Source organism: Filicampus tigris, chromosome 10 (genome assembly GCF_054856515.1).
Source record: "Filicampus tigris isolate MCC_2025a chromosome 10, RoL_Ftig_1.0, whole genome shotgun sequence".
Classification (NCBI taxonomy): Eukaryota; Metazoa; Chordata; class Actinopteri; order Syngnathiformes; family Syngnathidae; genus Filicampus; species Filicampus tigris.
The window spans coordinates 23,548,376-23,570,344 of record NC_141226.1 but is presented as its reverse complement, the minus strand read 5'-3'; the positions used below and the strand labels follow the sequence as shown (position 1 = coordinate 23,570,344).

Sequence of the window (21,969 nt, the reverse complement as noted above, 5' to 3'; positions counted from 1 at the left end):
GAATGCTGGGCCCGGCAGCATGTTAGCCCTCATACTGGCCATGCTACTTTATCTTTTTAATTTATTTACAAAAAAGTAATAAGAGCCACTGTCCGACCACATGACGTCCATAGGATCGTCTTCATGCTGGACGTGGTCACCTAATCCCTTTTGTTCCAGCCCCAAGAGAGACAACTTAATGCACTGTAATTGCAAACCAGTGACGCAAAGCAGCTCATTTAAGCGCCTCTTACACTTATTTATTGATAAACCTGCTAAGGGCCTCAAGGTCACATCAATATGTATAAAGCACCAGACAATAACTTTAAAAATTCCTGCAGAAATTTTTAAAAGGCGCAGCTACCTGTTGCCAATCTGTAAGCAACATTTCGTGTCCTATTAGAATGTTTTCAGAAAACAGGAAAAAAAAAAAAATAAAAAATTCCCAAAACGAAAAAAAACAAATTCCCCCCCCACCCAAAAAAAAGAGTCATGTTGCTTCAATTCAACTTTTGCGGATTACCATGAACTGGATGACCGAGAATTGACACAAAGAACACATTGCTGTTTTTTAAAATGTTGATATTACTTTAGCAATTACTGCAGAAAAAAAAAAATACTCCATAAAGGCTAGAAAATTAGTAAAGATTTATTGCAAGTCAGGCCTGCCTTATAGGCAGCTATTTTGAACTTTATGGCCTTAACAAAATAGAAAGTCTAATAGTAAAAGTTAGCATAGTAACTTAGAGCATGCTAACAACCTGAATGGACACATAATAAATGTTAACTTTGGAATAATTCAACAATGTTGTGCTATAATCTAGTAACGTACCTTATGTACTGCACTTTGTATGCAGCTGTGGTTGTTCTTTAAGTGCTCTATAAATAAAGTATAGTTGAGTAAAGTGCACTGAGGATTGATACAATGCTAGTATGCTAACAGTTGTTAAGCTAACGGGTAGCAATCTAATTCGGAAAACAAAGGCAGATCGATAAGGGTTTACCATTGTGCTTTGTAGTCAGGTACTACTTTGAAAGAGAGTAGCTCACATATGCTAACAGCTGTTATGTTAAATTATAGCAAGAAAGTGCAAAGGTCGACTGAAAGGTTTTCTTTCCCTGCAATCAGCATGCTACCACTTGGTATGCTAACAAAGCATGAGAGTAAATCTTGCACAAAAAAGCACGGGGGACAAATATTAAGTTTGCTGCCGTGCCTCGTAGATAATTCATAAATGAATCAATAGATCTTTCCACATATTAGTCCTATTATCTAATGGCCGAGACGAGGGCAAGCGAGGTACCGTTCAGCCATTTGGTGAGACGCATCAGTTGGCACACGGCCCATCAGAACAAATGTGATTGTTCTTTCATAACATGTTCATCCCGACAGATGGCACATGCTGAATATTGCACAATTGATGCGACATGCATAACTGGCACTGTACTATGTATATCATTTATATATCTCCAATACAGTATTCATTTCTAACCAATTATATACAAAAATTGCATAGCCTGATTTTCTGTGTTGAAACAATCTGCCGAGATGCCGACTCATGCCCTAAAGATGGAACAAAGATAATCCGTTGCATAAGCATGTTAATATTTTAATATGCTAGCCAGATTTGGAAAGAGGACCCATGGTCCATCAATAAATGATAGTCTGCATACTTCACATAACTAAGGAGGGAAGAAAGCACACAAGTTGACTGAAAATGTAAGAAAAGAAACAAAAGATGGACATACACGGGCAAATTGAAGTGTTTTAGGATTGTTTGTTTAAATCATATGATACACTGTACAAACTCATCGTGTGTGCTTTTGAGTAATAAAATGAGGTCACTCCTGTTTCATTGAAGTGTAATGCACTGCATCGCCACAAAGTGGTCACATTTACTAACTGCAGCAAGGAGGTCAATTCTAGCCTCATTTTTTGGGGGAGGGGGCGAGGGGGTTCAAAAACATGTCAGAGCCTGAATTTGAATGACTAAGAGATTTTTGTTTTTACCATCCAGTTTCTAACATTGTCTCTTTTACCCATCAGAAAATTCAACGCACATTATTCAGCTTCTAAAAATTCTAAATTCAGCTTTGATTTCAACAATCAAATTTAGGCACCAAAATACCACTTGTGGGTGATCCGCAATTAGAATAAGGGGATTGAAATCAAAATGTGCTTTTCTTCATCCGATTCATCGTATAATGACAAAATAATTGGCTGATTTAGTATTAAGATAATTGTTGACGCCCTATATATGATCATATTAAAGTCAAAGTTCCACAAAGGAAGAAAGTCACAGTTTAACAAGTGGATTTCAAAAATACAACTTTATTCTCACAATATTCCACTTGTTATTATGGATAAGAAGTAAAAATAGACTAACGTCTTTTATGCTAACCTCCCTGACTTCGATCATGCAGGGATGTCAGATTTATGTGATGATACGTCAACGCTTTTAATTGACACCCCCCCCCCACGCAAACCCCAGAGAACCACTGCATAAAAAGACATTAGGAGATAAAGGCCAAGTAGGAGCCACAGGCTTGCATGTTATTTGGGGGTGAGCAATTTTTAATAATGTATTAAAATTGTTTTAAAAACTAGTATCCAAAAGGAATGGTTGAGTAACTTTCACACAGCTTCATATGCATCAATTAAAAGTTGTATCCAAACAAAAAACAACAAAAAAGAGGTACTGTTCACTCAAGAGCATTGTAGAAATGTTCCAGGATTCCAGTTAATTATGAGTGAAGAGGTAATCTTGTTAAATAATAACTTCCCTAACAGTACTGCCAAGGATGTGAAAGAATATTTAAATTAGTTCTCTAAATTAGAGGTATTCAAACATGTGCTCAGACTTGTTCGGCTATGGCGAAAATGTCTTCTCGTTCGAAAAGTTCACCCCTGATGGACTCCCTCAAGTATACCTTGCAAGGTGTGCCCAACTCTGGAGAGCTGACCTTGCCAACTATCAGAATGCAAAACCTGAATCATTACAGTAGTTACAACCTGCATGTTATTGCATCATTCCTTGGTACCAGTGATGACTTGGAACATGTTAACTTGAGCTCTGACATATGCAGTTATTTATTTATATATATATATAAAAAAAAAAAAAGTTTATCAATTGTTAATGTGTGTGTGTGTGTGTGTGTATATACACATATACATACATACACACACGCGAGTATTCCCCTTTAAAGCTTCCCAAAACACCTACAACATACACGCAAGTGTCTGCACACGTAATATTCCAGTCTCCATTCTGTCACTTGAGCGCCAGATAGTTGTAGTATCACAAGAAATGTCAAGTCATAGTCCTCAGTCCAATCCATGTAAGAAGACAAAAAGAAGACCATGGCGGCCATAACGGATGTTGTCAGTTATGGCGGGAGACAAAGACGGAAAAAAAGGAAGCATGTGGCACTCACAACCCACACGGTCCCGCTCAGACAAAAGCATCATTGTCCCGCCCTTCTGGCCGGCTGTCTTAGTAGTTGAGGAGCCGCTCCCTTTCGGTGCCGATGAAGCGCCTGTTGGCCGCAAACACCTTTGCCTTGTTGGCCGAGGGACCTGCCAGAGCGACACACGCTCAGTATACAGTGGATATAAAAACAAAGCATCCTTTCACACTTTCTTCAGGTGAATGAGGTATACAGAAGAATGTTGCTACATGTAGGAAACAACAGTACTTGCAACAATGACCAGCTGCTGTAGGTCTCTTTGCTGCCTTCCTGACCACTTTTCTTGGACATTTTTCCAAGAAAAGGCACTAAATATTTCAACTTTGTTTTTTTTTAAATAAAGCTGCGTTGAAATGTACAGTTGAAAAGGGGTGTGTAGACTTTTCCTCTCTCCATCACCCATGCATCGACTGCTGTGTACTGACCTATGTAGCTGAGCAGCACAGGCAGAAAGATGAGGCCATGCGTGGCGCCCAGCAGCACGATGGCCAAGTACATGCGGAAGTAGAACACCTGGAAGATCTGCGATTTGGACAGCGCCAGGATGAGGATGCCGCCAAACTTTGTCAGTGTGATCCCGCTGAACACCTGAGTCAAGGAAATATCAGTATTACTCAGTGCTTGGCATAAATGTCTACAGTCACAAAAGAAAAAACAACAACAAAAAAACTAAGCTATTTGTGCAACGCTTACTTCCAAAAAAGGAATAAGCCTCAGCTAACTTCTATTTACAGTTGTGAGACAGTCAGGATTGTTGAAATGTTATTTAAAATTTTTACTATCCAGTTAAAAAAAGAAAAAAGGTAAAAGCAGATGCTGCATTATGCCTACCCCATGTCATTTGGTTTGGATTTATCGATTTCACATTGGTCAACATTTTTTTTTGTTTTTTTTACAACTGTAGGACAATTGAGAATGTAAAAAAAAAAAAAAAAAGAGAGGTGTGTGACGGGGAAAAAAAACCATTATGAAGTCTGGATTGTTTAGTGTTTTCAGGTTTTAATTTGAAAAGTGGTTACTTTTTATTCACACTTACCATGACACTAGTCAGGAATGTTAAAATGTTACTTCAAACATTGCCTGTATAATTAAAGATTTTACAAGGTAACAGTTGGGAAACTGGAAATTATTACAGTGAACTCCTGCCTATTTATGATTAGCGATTCAGGAATGTACCTATTAGGGTTTTTACCTGTGGACTCTCTACTAAGCTATTTGCTAAAACAATGCCCCAAGACATAACAAGATGCCACCAAAGTCCCGGCTAATACAAAAATAGTAATTGGTGTCAATTAAGTATGTTGAAGCACCTTGACTCTTTTGTGATATTTGCATATTGGGGAGGAGTTAAGTCTAGCCAGGATTGTTACTGGACGTTATGGAGAGTCTTAGCCTTGTGTATTTTCTTACGCTGTTGAGCAGCTATTCAAAAGCTCAAGCAAACAACTGACTGTCTCGCTCTTGTGTGGCCTATATACACGTCCGCTAATGACCCATTATCGCAAAATCTAATTATCTGCAAGTCATGTAATCTTAATGTTGTAAGATGAGTTTGAAAAGATACTAAATTGTTATGGGGTCACAGTTTGTGGTATATTATAAATTCTGTTAGGGGCTACACAATATTCACATGACTTCCCATCGCAAACAAATTGTTTTGAGGTCTGACAAAATGCAAGACAACCAGCAACATTTTCACGTCATATGTTAAGACTTACTGAGCTGCCCATGTGAGCCAGCGCCTCCTCAGCTCGTTCCACTCGGCTCTTCTTCGTGCTGACGGAGAAAGCCCGAACCAGATGACTGCAGAACTCCACAGAAATCCCACAGGCCTGCAAAAGGAAACATGAGCACGCAACAACTGCACTACTCGTACTACTACTACTCGCGCAACCCCCCTCTCCTCACCATGACCAGGTTGACCAGCGAGACGGCGTTGAGGCTGATGTTCCACAGCCACATGACGCCAAACATGTTGACCAGGATCATGGCGATGGTGACGCACACCAGCACGGCCGACCACAGCTCAAAGCCGAGCAGCACTGTCGTGACCAGGAAGATGGCGCCCAGCGACACGCTCAGGTTGAAGGCTGTGTCGTAGGCGATGGTCAGGTACTGCTCGTAGAACACGTAGAAGACGCTGCGGAGCAGGTGATAGTCGGTCGCTCGTATGTGATTAATTGATGTGTTCCCTGCTATCGTGGAAATCAGCGATTTATAGTAGAGTACATTATTTATGGACTTGTACATTACATTCACACACTGCTAGGCCCTTGCATGTGGGAAAGGAGAGCCACAAAAGCGAGAGATTTATTTCATGCCAGGAGAACAGTAAAACACATTTGGCTACTTTTCCATAAAGGTATAAATATATAGCGATATATGAATTTTTTCTGAAGTGGGACAAAATTTATACCATATTAAAAAAATGAAACGTCACAGGCTCGCTGTGAACGCGCTCAAGTTTGTCTCGCACACGTACAACACACAAGAATATAGTATGACAGGAGGAGCGGGACCCACCTGTAGGCAAAGACCTTGTGGTCTATGGTCTGACTGATGTTGTCGGCTAAGATGCGGGCCATCGTCAAAGCGTCAATGTAATCCGACGACTCCTGCAGGATGGTGTGAAAGGTCATGAAGTAGCTGGCTCCCACCTGGGTGTCGTTGGGATAAACGTCCACTGCTGCGGCGTAGGCTGCATGGCCACTGCAAAGAAAACAAACAGTAAAGGTGGTGATGGAATACTTTACAACACACACACAGGAAACCCAGCAGGTGGAATTACCCTTTTCCACATTTGACGTTGGGATTGTCTGACAGGAACATGGGGAGAAACTGCATGAAGTCGTCACCCACAGGCCTCTGCTTCCCGCTTTGTGTCAACGGGCGACAGTGCACACACGATGGGTCCACCACTACAAAACCACAGATCAGTTGGAAAGGATTGTAATGCCCTTTATAAGAACGTTATATGATATTTTGCTTGTTAAGGCACTGGTTCAAGTCATTTTGTTTTGCGTTTGTCCTCATTATAGTCATGGGTGACTGAAGTCAAACCCAGATTACCAGACTTCTGGCGAGCGGTGGGATACACCCTGGCCTGCTCCAAAGCCAATCAAACACCGCTTTGTCTTTGTTTTGTCGTCGAAGCAATCTTTTCCTATTTCGACATACTTGAGGGGTTGCTTGTAGCGTGCTATACCGACCGACCACATATTGATTCCTGCGAGGCAGCCATGTTGTTATTGCCATAATGCCTCATCGGTGGTGAAAGGGGGAGTCAAACCAAACATTTTTTTCAAGAATATGTTCTATTCAGACCCACTAGTCCAAACAAGGAATTCTGATTAATATTGCGTTTGTGGAATATGAGTTAAGCAGCAAAGTGCACCCGTTTTTAGCCCTCTCAGGGGGCGGCCATTTTGTCACTTCTGTCGACAGAAAATAACATCGCAGTTCAGGCGACAACCAATCATGGCTCAGGTTCAGAAAACAGGCGAGCTGTAATTGGTCGTTACCTGAGCACCTGCGATGTGATTTTCAGTCGACAGAAGTGACAAAACGGCCACCCCGAGATGGCTAAAACGGCTGGATTTTGCTGCTTAACTCCACAAGCGTAATATTCATGAGAATGCCTTGTTTCAACTAGTGTGCCTGCATAGAACATATTTACCCAACTCTTATTCCACAAACGCAGTATTAATCAGAATGCCTTGTTTGAACTACTGGCCGTGCATAGAACATTCTTGGAAGAAAATATTTGGGTTGCCTTGCACTTTAATTGACTTCAAATTATCGTTATTTTGCAGTGGTAAAGTGGACGCAACAACTAGTTGGCTCAACCCCTGCTGGTCAGTATGACGTCAACACATTTTTCACCTTGCGTAAGAGCACTGCCGGTGTGTTTGTCAGTCCGTTGTGTGTAAAGATAATAGAATGTGGGGAAAAAGTCAGCTGGAGGGTTGTTGACATTGGATAAAGATTTACCTGAAGCGTTACAGAAGGCTCCTGTGGCATTGTAGTAACGGCAGCAAGTGGACTGTGGCTTGACCCAGTCAAAGTAGTCGTCCAGCCACGACGAAGGCGTAAAGGCGATGGTTGAGCTTAAAATAAAAAAAGTCCATTTAAAAAAATAAGAGAATTCTGTGCTGTCACTCACATTTTCAAACACTTTTATTTGAAGATGTGAGACATACTAGTTGCTGATGAGAGACGCAGAATAGACCTGCTGCACCAGCGAATTGTTGTTGCAGCCCACCCCCCCGCATACAGCATTCTGGCCCTCAAGGCTGCTGTAGTTCAGGCCATCCTCCACTACAAAGTAGACTGGAGCTCCTGTGTGGAGATACTGACTCAGGTTCTTGAAGTACTCCAACACATATGAATCCTGTTTGGGCAGAAAAAAGATCAGAGGCGATGACAACACAAGGATACTGTTCAAATAAAAAGTGCACAAGTCATAGAAATAAAAGAATAAAGTAGAAATATAGCAATCAGCCGTTTCATGTGACTGCACAACATGGGCCGAATCGTCCTCATTTCTTGGATTTATTGATTGTCAACTCATTCACTGCCCGACATTTTCGGAGCCTCTTTTACCCTAACCTTTGAAAAGATATAAACAAAATCATGGGTTTGAATGGCTGGAATGTGAAAAGACAAATACATTTGTCAATAGCAGTGAATGAGTTAAAAGACGTCCTCTAATTTATGGATGCCAATGGAGAGATGCTTTTCATCCTAATATCTAATTCTAAACCTTTCTTTTCAGTGTGAATTAAACAAACAAACAAAAAAAAAAAAGGCTTGCTGTGAACATTAAGTTTATAGCAGTGTTCAGCTTGCATGGTAGCGGCTCGAACTGCGAGATGATACTGCGCCCCACGTTCACAGTGACTTACATCAGGCATGGAGAGCTGCTGGTCCAGGCCGATCTCAACTTTGTTTACCACAGCAATACTGAAGGACAACGCTCCGACAAACACAGCCACCTGAACAGGGATCATTATTTAACAGTTATGGATCACATGACAACTAAATCTTACAAAAGAAAGGCAGCTGTGGCGGGCACGTGCCGCTGACGCACGCACTTACAATGATGGGCCGCACCCACTCTTTGAGGATGAATGGTGCGTAGAACTTCTTGAAAAAGCGGAAGAGGATGCTGTCCGTCTTTGTTTCCTGACCTTCGGGCAACTTCGCGCAGCAGATGATATCCAGACGATTCGCCTTTTGTGACAGCACGATTTAGGAACTGCAGCTGTGATCATCCTCTGAATGTGTTGCCAATGTTCAAGCTCACCTCCTGCCTCTTCAGGTCCAAGCCCAGAAGGCTAACAAAGCAGCTGATCTGCAACAGGAAATCAATAAAAACAGCCAGGCCAGCAAAGAGGGAGAAGGTCCTGACTGCAGGCATGTTGGACAGTGCTCCTGCAGAACAACAAGGGAATCATCATCATCATCATCATCATCATGCAATTGGCAAATATATCACCACTGAGAAGTACATTCGCCTATGCATCTTATTCAGTGTCATATGTGTGCAATTTGTATACCCAGAAAGAAGGCCACAGTCTCTGAAAAGGAGGACAGGAATATGCTGGGTGCGACGTCACCTAGGATGCGGCCTATCTGTTGGTGAAGTTCTTCCTGGGGCAAGCGCTCATCTCGCTGATATCAAAACAACAACAAAAATGAATTACACCACGTTCGAAGGGACGAGGTGCCGGATTCAACCTCGTGCGTCTACCTGGTACGTTTGCACAATGATGAATATGTTGTCCACGCCGACAGCCAGCACCAGGAAGGGGATGACTTCAATGACGATGAGGGTGAGGGGGATGCCGACGTAGCTGAAAATGCCCAGCGAGGATGCTACTGAGCTCAGCACAATCAGGATGCCTGCTATGGCCAGAGAAATCTTGGAGTCTACCTGTACGTGTGCATGCAAAAAAGCTCATTATTATGGTCTTTAATGTCAACTAACAATGGTGATGGAGACGTACAAAGCTGCTAGTACTACCCCTGTTCGCTACATTATTCTCCTACATTTTTTCTCTCTCAAAGTAAAAAGCTTTCCAGTTAATTTTTGTAAACGGTCCAGAAATTGAGCACCAGTTAGTCACTGTGTTGCCTAGTTGAATGTTTTGTTCCATAAAATACCTCAACTCCTGTTCACGTTTCAAAACTTTTAAAATGCATTTTGGGGAATTTAGCAACACTTGTTGATGCAGTGGGCTGCCCCACAAGTCCTGCCTGTGTCAAATGCTTTTTCTTGTTGCTGTTTTTATCTCATGTTGGGTCTTTTTATTAACCTCCGCCATATGACAAGTGCTTTGGGCTAACTTTTAAACTATTTAAATGAAGCTAAACTGCCCTTTTCCCTCTTCTGCTGCTCCTTTTCATGAGCCATCAAGTCATGTGGCAGCAGGTTGGGCTAACTTTTAAACTATTTAAATGAAGCTAAACTGCCCTTTTCCCTCTTCTGCTGCTCCTTTTCATGAGCCATCAAGTCATGTGGCAGCAGGTTAAGCCACTTACCAGCAGTCTCCTGCAGCTGTTGATGTGCCCCAGCGCCAGCGAGATGTAGACAAACATGATGGCATAGCTGAGGACGACAGTGCTGATGTCACTGTTGCTCTCCCGGTTGATTTCATCCTCGACGCTCCTTTCTGCGCTGAAGGCGATGGTCAGGTTGGGGTTGTGGAACTCCTTCATGAAGCGGATGAATCTGGAGGGCACACACACACACACACTTTAGTGAAGGTGGTCAATGACAAGAAAGCTCGGATATCTGTCTTATCAGAAGGTAACACCATTGTCTAATGCTAATATGTGATTACAATTCTGCATCTTTGTTTAGCTTTTGTCTTTGACGGAATAGTTTTTGTGTGTTTAGTCTGGCTGTCACTTGAAAATGGAGGATCGTTCCTCAGTCTAGCTCCAGGTCCTGGGCAAGGAAACTCAGTGTGGGGTTGTTATGTAATCCCGCCATATTGTGGCATCCCAATTCGTCATAATTCAAAACGGCTTAATCCCCTTTAAACGAGACAAAACGTCTTACTCTTTTTCCCACGCCCGCGCTTTGCCCAGCTTGTCAGTGTCATTGAGGTAGTTGTTGATCGGGAAGGTGATGACAAGAGCGCTCGCGTTGTTGTAGTTGGTGGCTGGTATGGTGGGAAACAAAACATAAAAAGCAAACAACTCAACTTAACTTTATACACAGAGCACTTAAAAAAATTGTTGCACACATGCACTGTACGGAGTAACAATTAGACATACAAAAACAAAGAGAAAATTAATAAATAAATAACATAAAAGCAGTACACCATAAAGTTCTGACCGTCATCCACACAACAGTGAAAGGAAATGCCATGCTTTCTTTAGGTGCAGCCTAGGGGCAGCAAACGCAATGAAAACAGCAGGAGCCCCAAAATTGAACCCTGCGGAACACCATACGACAGTGGGACTCAGAGCAACCAAGGCTAACGCAAAACATTTCGTGTACCAAACAGGATCCAAACCACTCTGGAGCGCTACCACTAATGCCCACCTGGTGTTGCAAACGAGCAAACAGAATACTCTGGCTCACCCTTGAACGCTTAAATCAGGTCCAAAAAAAAAACACAACATTAGCGTCTCCGGTGACATTAGCCTGGAGGATGTTATTAAAAACCCATAACAGGGCTGGCTCGGTGCTATGCGGCCTCTTGAAATCCGACTGGAAAACCTCCATGACGTTATGTTCATCCAAGAAAAAAAAAATAATAATAATAAACAAAATAAAGTAAATCATCATCTGCCTCGTTGACAAATATGTTTCTCATAGCAGTCCCTTAATACAGGAAACACATGGATGAAGGACAGCTTCAGGAAAGGGAGTGTGTGCCTCACGGAGACTTACAAGAAACACTAGTTAACGTAATCATGGATCATACAAAGTGACTTTTTTTTTTTCATCTTCATAAGGAAGACCATAAGATCAATGCTTATGGTACCGTGTGTACCTACATAAGAGCTGCATTACAAACTAATATTGGACTAATATCATTACATTACTGCCTCTCTGACAGTGCTAATCAAAACTGAGTGGTGTTAATGTGAAGGCAGAACTTTGGTTTAGTGCGTGTATTGGATCTCATTAGATCATCCAGTTTATCTCACCGTTTCCCCAACAGTGGTGCAACAGTGAAGTTTGATGACACACTACATGAACAGAAGATCATTGACCAACATAGCAAAGCATTTTTGAAAGCAATAAAAAATATTTGATGACTGTTTAAGGCCTTATCATAAACCTTTATAGGTGCCACGGAAAAGGTAGTCCCTGTACTTCATTTAGTGTGTGTAAAGCTTACAGTCGTAGCCACCCAGGGCCAGCCAAGGGAAGATGGGACCTCCAAAGGTGCCGAGACAAGGATCGTGGAGGAGAGTGGTGTCATTGAGGGATGCTGGCGCACTGTAATACAAAAACATGTTATACACAAATTCTCATTATTTTAAATGATTTCTCACCTCCTTCGCAATGCATAAAAAAAGGAGGGGGGAAGTGGACCTGACACAGTAGAGGAAGTGGCTGTGATAGTCGGCGTAGACAAAGAATTCGTCGTCTCGCTTATGATCCAGTACAGCGTGGCTATTCTGGAAGTAGTTGAGAAGACTCAAAATAGTACAGTTGTCGTTGTAAGGGGCCAGCGGGGCCAGGCAGATGTCCTTCAGCGTGACGTTTTGGCTATCGTATGGGGCGACGAGTGCCTCGATGGCAAGCTGCAGATCCAACACCTGGTGGGTTTGAGGCATGGGGAAATTAAAGGAAAAGAAAACAAAATCACAGTTATGGAGTTGCAGCAGTGTACGTAGTGACACCCTTGGACAAAATAGTCAAAAATCATAAAATTCGCATTGACATTTTATGGTAAATAAAGTCAAATAAATTAAAACTAAATGAAAAGGAAAAATCTAATTCAAACAGGAATCAAATACAAACGTGCAATTAACTCATTCACTGCCAGACATTTTTAGACCCTCTTTTACCCTACTAACATTTGAAAAAAATTCTAAATAAGTTCCTGGGATTGAATGGCTGGACTGTGAAAAGACAAATAAATGTGTCAATGGCAGTGAATGAGTTGATAACAAAATTAGAAAAAAAAAAACCTGATACAAATACACTATAAAACAAAAATCTCATTGAATCAAATACAATAAAACAAAGATAAAAATATAATTAAACAAAAATCGAATCAGATAAAGTATTAAAAATGCCAAAAACAAAACTAATAATAATTAAATAACAATTTAACAGAATCAAAACCAAATCTAATCAAATTAAACAAAATATAATAAAAGGAAAACCAAAACTAAAATTATAAACATCAAAAAAGTTTCCCTTTGAGCGCCTAGTCAAGAAACTCAAAAATTCCATTGGCTCTAAAGGAGCAGATACGCTACAAGAATATTGTTTATGAACAAATATTCCTTCCATTCTCCAACTCACCTGATGGAGTATGTCCTTATCCAAGATGGCTCCGAAGGGGACATCGGAGCCTCCGATGAAGGGCTTATAGGTGAAAGTCTCATTGAGCGGCGTGGTGATGATGAGCTGAGCCGTCCTGTAGAAAGGCCCAAAGTGGCTGTCGAAGTAGTCCTTCTCCTGGCGCGCCTGGCTCCCGGACGACGACCACAGCTCCACGGGGTCGGTGGTGATGCGCATGTAGACCAGACCGCCCGAGGAGGCCATCACCAGGAGCAGGCTGCCCAGGATGACCAGGCCCGGGTAGCGCACGCAGAACGAACCCCATGAGCTGAAGACCGCCCGCAGCATGTTCTCAAAACGCTCGCCCAGCGTCTCGCAGCACGATGCGTTGACTGCGGACACAGATTGACTCTTACTTTGCTTCTGTGTCATTACACATACACTCCAAGAACATTTTCTTGGGCTAATTGAACGAAATCCAATTACCTGCTTCAGGATTATCGCTGTTGAGAGACAACGGGTTATTGCTATCCAATATGGGACCGTACTCCGACAGGATTGTCCTTTTCCTAAACAAAAGTACACATTAACTAGTTAGAATTTAATCCTCAGGTCTTATTCTAATTCATCTCCCCATTAGCTAGTTAGCTTGTTGTTGTTTTTGCTACTTTTACTGCATTAAAGGTTTTTTTTAACTAACCTCAGTTCTTCTCATTAGTTTAAAATAGAGGTTGAACAGACTAGTCTTTACTACTCCGGTGCAGGACAGGCTTCATACATCTGGTCCGCAAATATGAAAATGAGCTCGTCATGGGGGAGAATAACGGTTCATAGGTCTGGGCGATATGGCTGAAAATTCATATTGGCGAAAAGTGACGTTGCAAGTTTCATTACATTTACGTTAAAATAGCTAAAACAGGAAACAAAGCGGACAATCAAGAGATTTTACAGAACAGCACATTTTTAAAAACTTTTTTTTTTTACCTGTAACACCACGCTGCGAGAACCGTGCCGATAAACACGAACAGGAAGGCGATGTAAGAGATCCACATGATGACGGTCATTGCGTCCATACCAATGATGGTCCAGGCAGGCGGGATAGGCGGTGGGACAGGTTTGGGCCCGCATGCTTTGGTGCAATCCTGGCAGGAGCAAGGACCTGAACCATCCTCCAAGCCTTCCGAGCAGCCGTATGTCTGGTTGTTCATGGGGGTGTAGCCAGACACCGGCACATCTAAAAAGCATTTTACGTTTACTTATTAAAAGCGGACACACTGATAGCCGAGACGAAGATATATTCCAAGTAATAGCTACCCGAGAATATTGGTATGATAGGAAAGGGAGCCTGCTCATTGCTGGTGTCAAACATGTATTGGATCCAGTTGGTGGCATTGCAGTCCTCGGCGGCTTTGCCGCACAGCAGCGACAAGGCCTTCAAGTTGCTGGATGGCGCTTGTACGTCCCGGCAGGCGTTGTACATGGCTGCAAAAAGGGACAGGATCCATTAAGATGACATCTCGTCAGCGCATGCATTTACTTCGGTTCTTGCTTGGCGCTGGTGTGTGGAAATTGTTTGAGAATGTCTTTAGATCGTCTATATTACTTTAAATGAAAAATAAATTAATACATAAATAAGCAAAAGGGATTTTTAAGATTTGTAAAAACGTCATTATAAATTTTCACAAGGAAAACCTATTTCGCAAAATCAGAATCCACAACTATAAACAAAAGAGCAGCCAAATTAAGTGTGTTCTTCTGCAAAATCAAGGAAAGTGTAATAAATAATAGCATTAATGCAAAAATATATAGTAACATACTAAACTGAAATATATGACCTTGATAACTACATTGGGAAAAAGAATCTGGATTTGTACTAAAAAAAAATAACGTGGAGTTTTTGAGAAATTGTCCCTTTTTTGAATTAGAAATAAATACTATTTATTTACCACTAAAAAACAACAATATTCAGTGAAGAAAAGAAAACAAAAATTTTGATTGGTACTAAAGCATATAATGTTTGCGTTCTCTAGAAAGTTTGTTTTATTCCAATACGTTTTTGATAAATTATAAGATGAAGGGGAAAATCTGTACTACTACTGCTACTAATAATATCTATAAAAACAAAAGTGAACCCCCAAAAATTATATCTGCAACTTCAACCAAATCAGCAGCAAACTCATCTCCAAGTAGTGTCATCAGAAATAAAGAAGTATAAAACAAAAAACATCTCAATTTTAATTTTTGGGGTGGCATGGCTCAGGGGTAGAGTGGTCATTTCCCAACCCGGAGGTTGTGGGCTCGCTAGCTGACGTGGCTTCCACAGTGTGTATCCTCTCCTCTAAGTAAGTAATCCCCACCTCCGTGGCAGCATATAAAATTCATTAGCATAAATCATATGCGTAAATGTTAATGTACATAATAAATATTGCCCTTAACCTTAATTTGAGGGAAAAAAAAATTGTGAATCCAATCAAATAAAAAAAATGTGAACTAAATATTTTCCTGACATCGCTAAACCCTATAGAGTAGCTCTATATATTCAGAATTACGTTGTTTATAGCCTGCAGGCTATTACTTTATGTTTGGGTACAGGCTACTCAGATAAGCGTGCAAATCCTCGAGTGCCAATCATACCATATGGGGCAAGTGGTGTGTGTGCCAACTCACCGTTGGAGAATGTTTGTCCGATGTAGTACTGAACCTCCACCACGCTGGAGCTGTTGAACTCTGTGGAATTTGTGAACTTGGTGGCATTCATGAATTGGCTCTGATGCGGGCTGCATGTCAGCTCGCAGAAGAGGTTCAACAAGTTGAAGAAACATGAGGGACACCTGCAAACACGCACACAGAGAATGATATTGAGTATAAAAGATATGCCATGACGTGTGCGCTGTTGTTAGCGAAAGTTCATACCGGGAAAGGAACTGCAAAGGCAGCTGGAGACTCGCTTTGAGAGTATGCAACTGGTCCACATTGCAGCAGAGTTCACGGTTGCCATAGTCATAACCGGGACACAGCTCCTGTATAATATGTAAATAAATGCAGGAGTCAATAATAAATGAAAGAAAAGGACACAATAACACTTAAAAAATGAAATATACATTCTTGAAAAAAAAAAAAAAAGAAGCTAATTCTTAACAGAAAAGTCAAACGAATCAATTCAATGAAATATAAAATATTTGGTAATACAACATTAAAAGACAACAAAAAAAGACAAATGGAAATGTAAAACTAAATTTAAAACAATAAAATTATTATAATAAAATACCAAAGGTAATTAATAAAAATAAAACTACACAATAAAATAATCCCAATTTTACACATATAAATTCAACATTAAAATAAAACAAGATAAGCATAAGCATAATTGTCAATACACATTAAATATTACAATAAAACTATATTACATTAAAAAAATACACAAAACAAAAAACAATTAAAAAGCATGAATATATTACAATGAAACAAATAAAAAATAAAAAAATTAAATGTCAAAATAAAAAAAATGAACTGGAAAATACAAAACATTATATATTAAAAAACAATGACTACATAAAATACAATATAACTCAATATATATTAAACTATGATAAATATTTTTTAAATTTTAAATTTAAAAAATGAAATTAAAACAAAACAATGAAGTAAAAAAAATACCCCCCCCCAAAAAAAAAATCACTGATACAACAAAGTACAACAATAAAATTAAATACCCACACTAAAACGAAACAAAAACTAATAAGAAATTAAAAAATAAAAATACTCAAAACAAAATAACATGATCAAATACATTATGAGGGACTGATTTTGTCCTCGCACAGTCCCTGACACATACCATGAGGAGGTTATAGCCCTTGGGGTCCAGAGGTTTTGGGGCTCCTGTGTAGTTACAATTATATTTCTTTCCGGGGACTGTTTCGGACTCGGCACACTCACCGTACCACACGCAGTGTGTTGCCGCCGCCTGCAGATCAAACAACACAACATCAACTTAGACGTTGCCAGAGTCTTTAATGGCTATTTTTCTCTTGTGACAGCCTTTATTTGGAAAAAGCGCAGTCAGAAAAAAAGGACAAAAATCCCAAAAACATATGCAGGTAATTCTTTGATGCTGGCTGAAATGACATCTAGCGAAATAAGTTGTATGATCACATTTAAGGCACATTTTCGGATAACATTACTACTACTACTACGACTACTACTTTAAAAAAAACACCGAACTTTGAACTGCCACACATTTGAAGTTAAACTGACTTTGCTGGTGCCATGCCTCTTTGGTCTGAAAATACTACTATTTCACTTCTGCAAACACGTTTCCTTTTCCGCTTTGGCATCTAACATACGTTTTGAATGAAAGACACAAGTTTAGTCACAGCAAAGCCACTGACTCAACAGCTGTCGCCCGTAGTGATGACAGCAAACAACACATAGTCCCACACACACAAAAAAAGGTTTCTAATTGCCCGTGGATGTCACAAGGTGAGGGCAAACCACTTTTTTTCTTTGGCAAATTTATGGCTTCACGAAGGCTACATTCACATTGCAGGGTATGACGCTCAATTTTTTTTTTTTTTTAAATGTATATTTTATGTTATATTATCTTTTTATGTACTCGTTCACGTTACAAAAACGACTTCTAATGTGAACAGGATGCGTCCGTGATATGACGTAAATATGGTCCCACGTGTAGGGGCTCATCTCATCGTCATATAACATATCATCTCATATCTACCGGAATAGGAAGGTGGGAGGAGGTAGAAATATTTTGTGGAAATGAGGCGATGCTTTTTGATGTCTTCATTTCACAGAGAAGTCTACTAAAGATGATGTCACATCATTGCCGCGCGTAATAAATGAACGGAATTTATACTGTCACCACAAATGTCAATTTAACGCTGCATGTTTCAAGTGGGATTAAATTCAAATGTAACGTAAACACTATGATGCAGATTCACGGACGTTTACTGTCAGTAATCTCACTCCCAAGCACTCTGCCCCGTCTGCAGGAGCATATATTGAGCTTTTGATGACATATAGGTCGGAATTGAGCTTATTAAGCGTAAATGTTGCCTTAACAGGGAAGTCAACCCAAACATCTTTTTTTCAAGAACATGTTCTATGCAGGCCCCCTAGTTGAAACAAGGCAATATGATTAATATAAAATATGAGTTAATTAGCAAAATCTACCCGTTTTCACCCCTCTCTGGGGGCTGCCGTTTTGTCACTTCTATTTACCGAAAATTTACCGAGTAAGTTCACTTACTCCACAAAGTGCATTTTTTTTTCATTATTTATTTTTTCAACTGAGAATGGACTGCGACCTTCAGTAAGGCCTACTTGTGTCTTTCTGAGGAGGTCAAAGGTGGCGTGGAAATGTCACCCCTGCAACAAAACAGTTGGTGTAAGAAGAAAATGATAGGTTTGTTCAGGGTTACACTCATATTGTTGATTAATCAGGGTAAAGTGTGATATCGGAGCATGGACAAATACTGGACAGCAGAAGAGACGGCCAAGAGGAGTCAAAACAAACACGTCAATGAGAGAATGATCAAGTTTACCCAGGCCTGATTAAATCACAACATTGTTTTGAAGTTTCTGTAGTGGCAACAATACTTTCTCTCTAGGCTGAGAGTTCAACATTCACTCTGGCTACAAGAATTACATTAAAAACCAACATGGCTCAAACCTCACAGATGACAGTTGTTAAGTGAAAACGTTTTTTTTTTGCTTTTTTTTTTAAACTCAAGTTGACAGCTGACTGCACGCTTAACACAAAAGACAGCATTTTTGGTATTTTATTTGTGAGTAAGCTTCTATCCAGCATTTCTTTCAGAGTTCTTCTTTTTTTTGTTACATGCATAAATAAAATAATTTTGTATTCTGTGTCGCACTAAACGCAGCAATAAAACAATTTCTGTAACTGATCAGGTCTGTTCAGAGTGCGATGATATTTTGCTCGCTTTGTTGTTTTGGGTCTTTATCATGTTTGCATGACCTGCGAGTAAGCTTTCAGGCAAAATGGATGGTTCCCTTGCGTCAACAAGAAAACCACTAAGGTCACTGAAATCAGTGGAAATGGACGAGTGGAATGTGTCGTAACGCATATTGATGAACCACAAAGTGTCTGGCAGAATGTCCTTTGGACAGATGAGACAAAACTGGACCTTTGGAAAGAACACTACATAAATTTGGCGATGGCCCGGTTATGTTCTGGGGCTGCTTTGCTTCATCCGCAACTGGATACACTTATCAAGGAATTCTCCATGACTTTTTTTTCCCAACAATTCTATTGGCGCACAAAAATAACACAAGCCTGACTTCCATAGGCTCATTTTGAGTCTATTTTTTCTTGTTCCTACTATTGTCCTTTTCAAGTTATTTTAGTGCCTGTAGTTTTCTTTCATACCACAGAAGTGCCCAACATTTTTTTCCATGTGTATGGTAGAGTGTTTTGAGTCTTTATCCTGTAGGGAGCACCTATGACCAAGCTTTTAGACCCTCAGCACACTCCAGAATGCTTTGATATTCTCAACATGTGTCAAGACCTGGGACATTAGCGAGGATGAACGTTTTGGGGTTTCGACATATGTGAATGGCTGGGGCATCAAATTTTGTATTTCATAATTCCTTCTTAACGAAGCATTCTCAAATGTACGTTTCACCGAGATCTACGAAATGTGCATGTGTAACAGCCCACGACCCACTAACAAGTCTTTTGGAGCCATATGCTAAACCTAACGGGAAGTCCGCCATTTTGAATTTACTTTGGAATTTGTCGCCATTTTTGTCACCTTTTCATCGAGGTTACATTTGAACAAACTCCTAGAAAATTTATCCGATCGTCTTCAAACGTTGGCGGTTTCTTCTGAAGTTATATCCAATTTGTACAATGCCGTAGAAAACAATACGGTCCACCGGGATAAGCTAGTCTGTTGCCAGCGATGGTGTGGGAATCCGGTAGCCAAACAACAGGCAGACAGCAGTCGCACTGCAGAGATGGATTTTCTGGCAATTACAGTCATTCCCTATGCTTATCTCGACTCAATGTTTCTCTTTGCTCTGTCATGTCGCTCGCACACTCAGTGACAGGCCATTCTATTGTTTGAATTGGAAACGAGGGGTTATATTTGTCCCCACTTATTGACGTCTTCAAAATGTCATAACTCCTTAAAACTTAATATCACCAAAATATAAACGCCGATTTGTTCCTTCATTAAAGCTCTTTTTGTTGAGTCTTGCTGACAACAAATATTAGAACTAAAGCTGCTTGCAGCTTTAATTTTCGGCATTTTTTATTTTATTCCTACTGTTCAGGATCAATTTGGTCTTTTTCTTGCCCCTATGTCAGATGTGTTGAACCGAACGGAACATTGTGTTCCCTCACATGCAAACCTGTTGGCTACTCAAATAATTTGTGAAATGTGCTATTATATGCTGTGATTGGGGTTTGGAGTGATGTATTGTGATGTTAGCACACGTTCGCATAGTTTTTCAGTGTTTGCTTTCAAATCAGGTATGTGAGTGCTGACTGACAGTTCAGTTTCACCGGTAAGATGACAAGTTCGAATTCCCGATACCTTTCCTTTGATAGGCTTATTGTCAACTTCAAAGATCAGAAATGTCGAAGACATTTCGAACACATTAGGAGAAGGCACTTCTTTTTAATTGCAGCTCGTTCAGTGACAAACGTCAACGCCAACGACGTCGGTTAACAAAAGCAAGTTAGCTTTGAGCTAACTTTAGCCTTCACTCTAGTAAAGCCCCTGACCGGATTTGTGTGTTTTTTTCACGTGACCGCTTCAGCTTTGAGACCTGAGTCATGTTTTCAAATCACGAGAAGCACACATAAAAATACGACTTACCCATCGAAAATGGACCACCGAGAGAAAGATAAGTAGCAGGAGAAGACAGAAGCCACCTCTGTCCGGTACGAAACCCATCGTGAGCGTCAGTTGAAAGCCGGCAACACAATCACAGCAGTGGCAACGCAGCGAAACTTTCGCATGTTTTGTTGTGGGGCTGGATCCTCTTCTTCTTTGTCTCACTTATTTGTTCAGGGGCAGAGGCAAGCCGAAACTTCGGTGCTTCCACCAAGAGGCAATATTGTGAACTACGCCCTATCGCTCAAATCCAGTGTAAACTATGGTGCTGGTGGTTAAAATCGAGTCAATAATCATAAATAAAATAAGAATAAAATTAATGTTTAAACTAAACAACTTATTGAAATACAAATATGCATTTAAAATATAAAATAAAAGAATTAAAATGAAATACCAAAAATGTAAACAAAATACTAATACATACTAATACTATAAAATAAATAAAATACTATAAAAATTAGATACAACAAAACACATTAAAATAAAAATACAACAATAGCATATACACAATTTAAAAACTATGTAAATAACAATAATATCAAATATCTCAAAATGGAACTAAAAAAATAAAAATAAAACACAGTACTATAAACTACATATTTAAAGAAATCAGAAGAAAATAATGAAATGAAAAAAATACCAATACCAAAAAGAATTCTCTGAGATGGTGAAAAAGCCTGAATGCTTCGTTCTGCGCCAAAGTTCTTGTGACGAATTTGAGTTTTGGTGAGTTTTTGCCCATGTGTGTCTTCTGTCACATTTTTGTATGGTGGTGTGCTATTTTTCGAGTTTTCGAATGTAAAGTGTCCCATAGCTCAATAAAGGTTAGGACACACGAGTATTGTATAATCATGGACTGGGTAATATGACACAAGCAATATACAGTACATTTAATAAAAGTGACTACAACAATGATTGTTACTGTACTGGATGGCTCTCACAGTTACTGTACCTTTTTGATCATCTGTTTTTATAGTAAATACAGTATATTGTAATTATCATGAGTAGAGATGGAATTTTTAGTCTACATAATGAGTGTACAGGTTATTTAACCCTATTTGACATTTTTGCACTTTACTTCCCCCAATCACATGCATAATTAAGTATACTACTGTATATTCATACATTAACTTGAGTTATGGAAATGAATGTACAATTTAGAGC

General features: G+C 40.0%; 1 protein-coding gene across 1 annotated transcript; it reads right to left on the bottom strand.

The window, feature by feature from the left end:
- Nucleotides 1-2,291: 2,291 nt before the first annotated feature.
- Nucleotides 2,292-20,949, bottom strand: npc1 (Niemann-Pick disease, type C1). Its single transcript, XM_086043745.1, has 25 exons — nucleotides 20,788-20,949; nucleotides 16,761-16,889; nucleotides 15,839-15,945; nucleotides 15,593-15,756; nucleotides 14,240-14,407; nucleotides 13,910-14,159; nucleotides 13,412-13,494; nucleotides 12,947-13,317; nucleotides 12,005-12,231; nucleotides 11,808-11,908; nucleotides 10,514-10,616; nucleotides 9,991-10,180; nucleotides 9,200-9,382; nucleotides 9,006-9,120; nucleotides 8,753-8,880; nucleotides 8,545-8,679; nucleotides 8,352-8,441; nucleotides 7,647-7,837; nucleotides 7,438-7,553; nucleotides 6,236-6,365; nucleotides 5,971-6,156; nucleotides 5,356-5,587; nucleotides 5,166-5,279; nucleotides 3,873-4,035; nucleotides 2,292-3,556 (listed from the first exon to the last, which is right to left on the bottom strand). Exons 1-25 carry the CDS (start codon nucleotides 20,863-20,865, stop codon nucleotides 3,474-3,476), a joined length of 3,837 nt encoding a protein of 1,278 aa, XP_085899871.1. The 5' UTR covers nucleotides 20,866-20,949; the 3' UTR covers nucleotides 2,292-3,473.
- Between the last annotated feature and the right edge of the window lie 1,020 nt (nucleotides 20,950-21,969).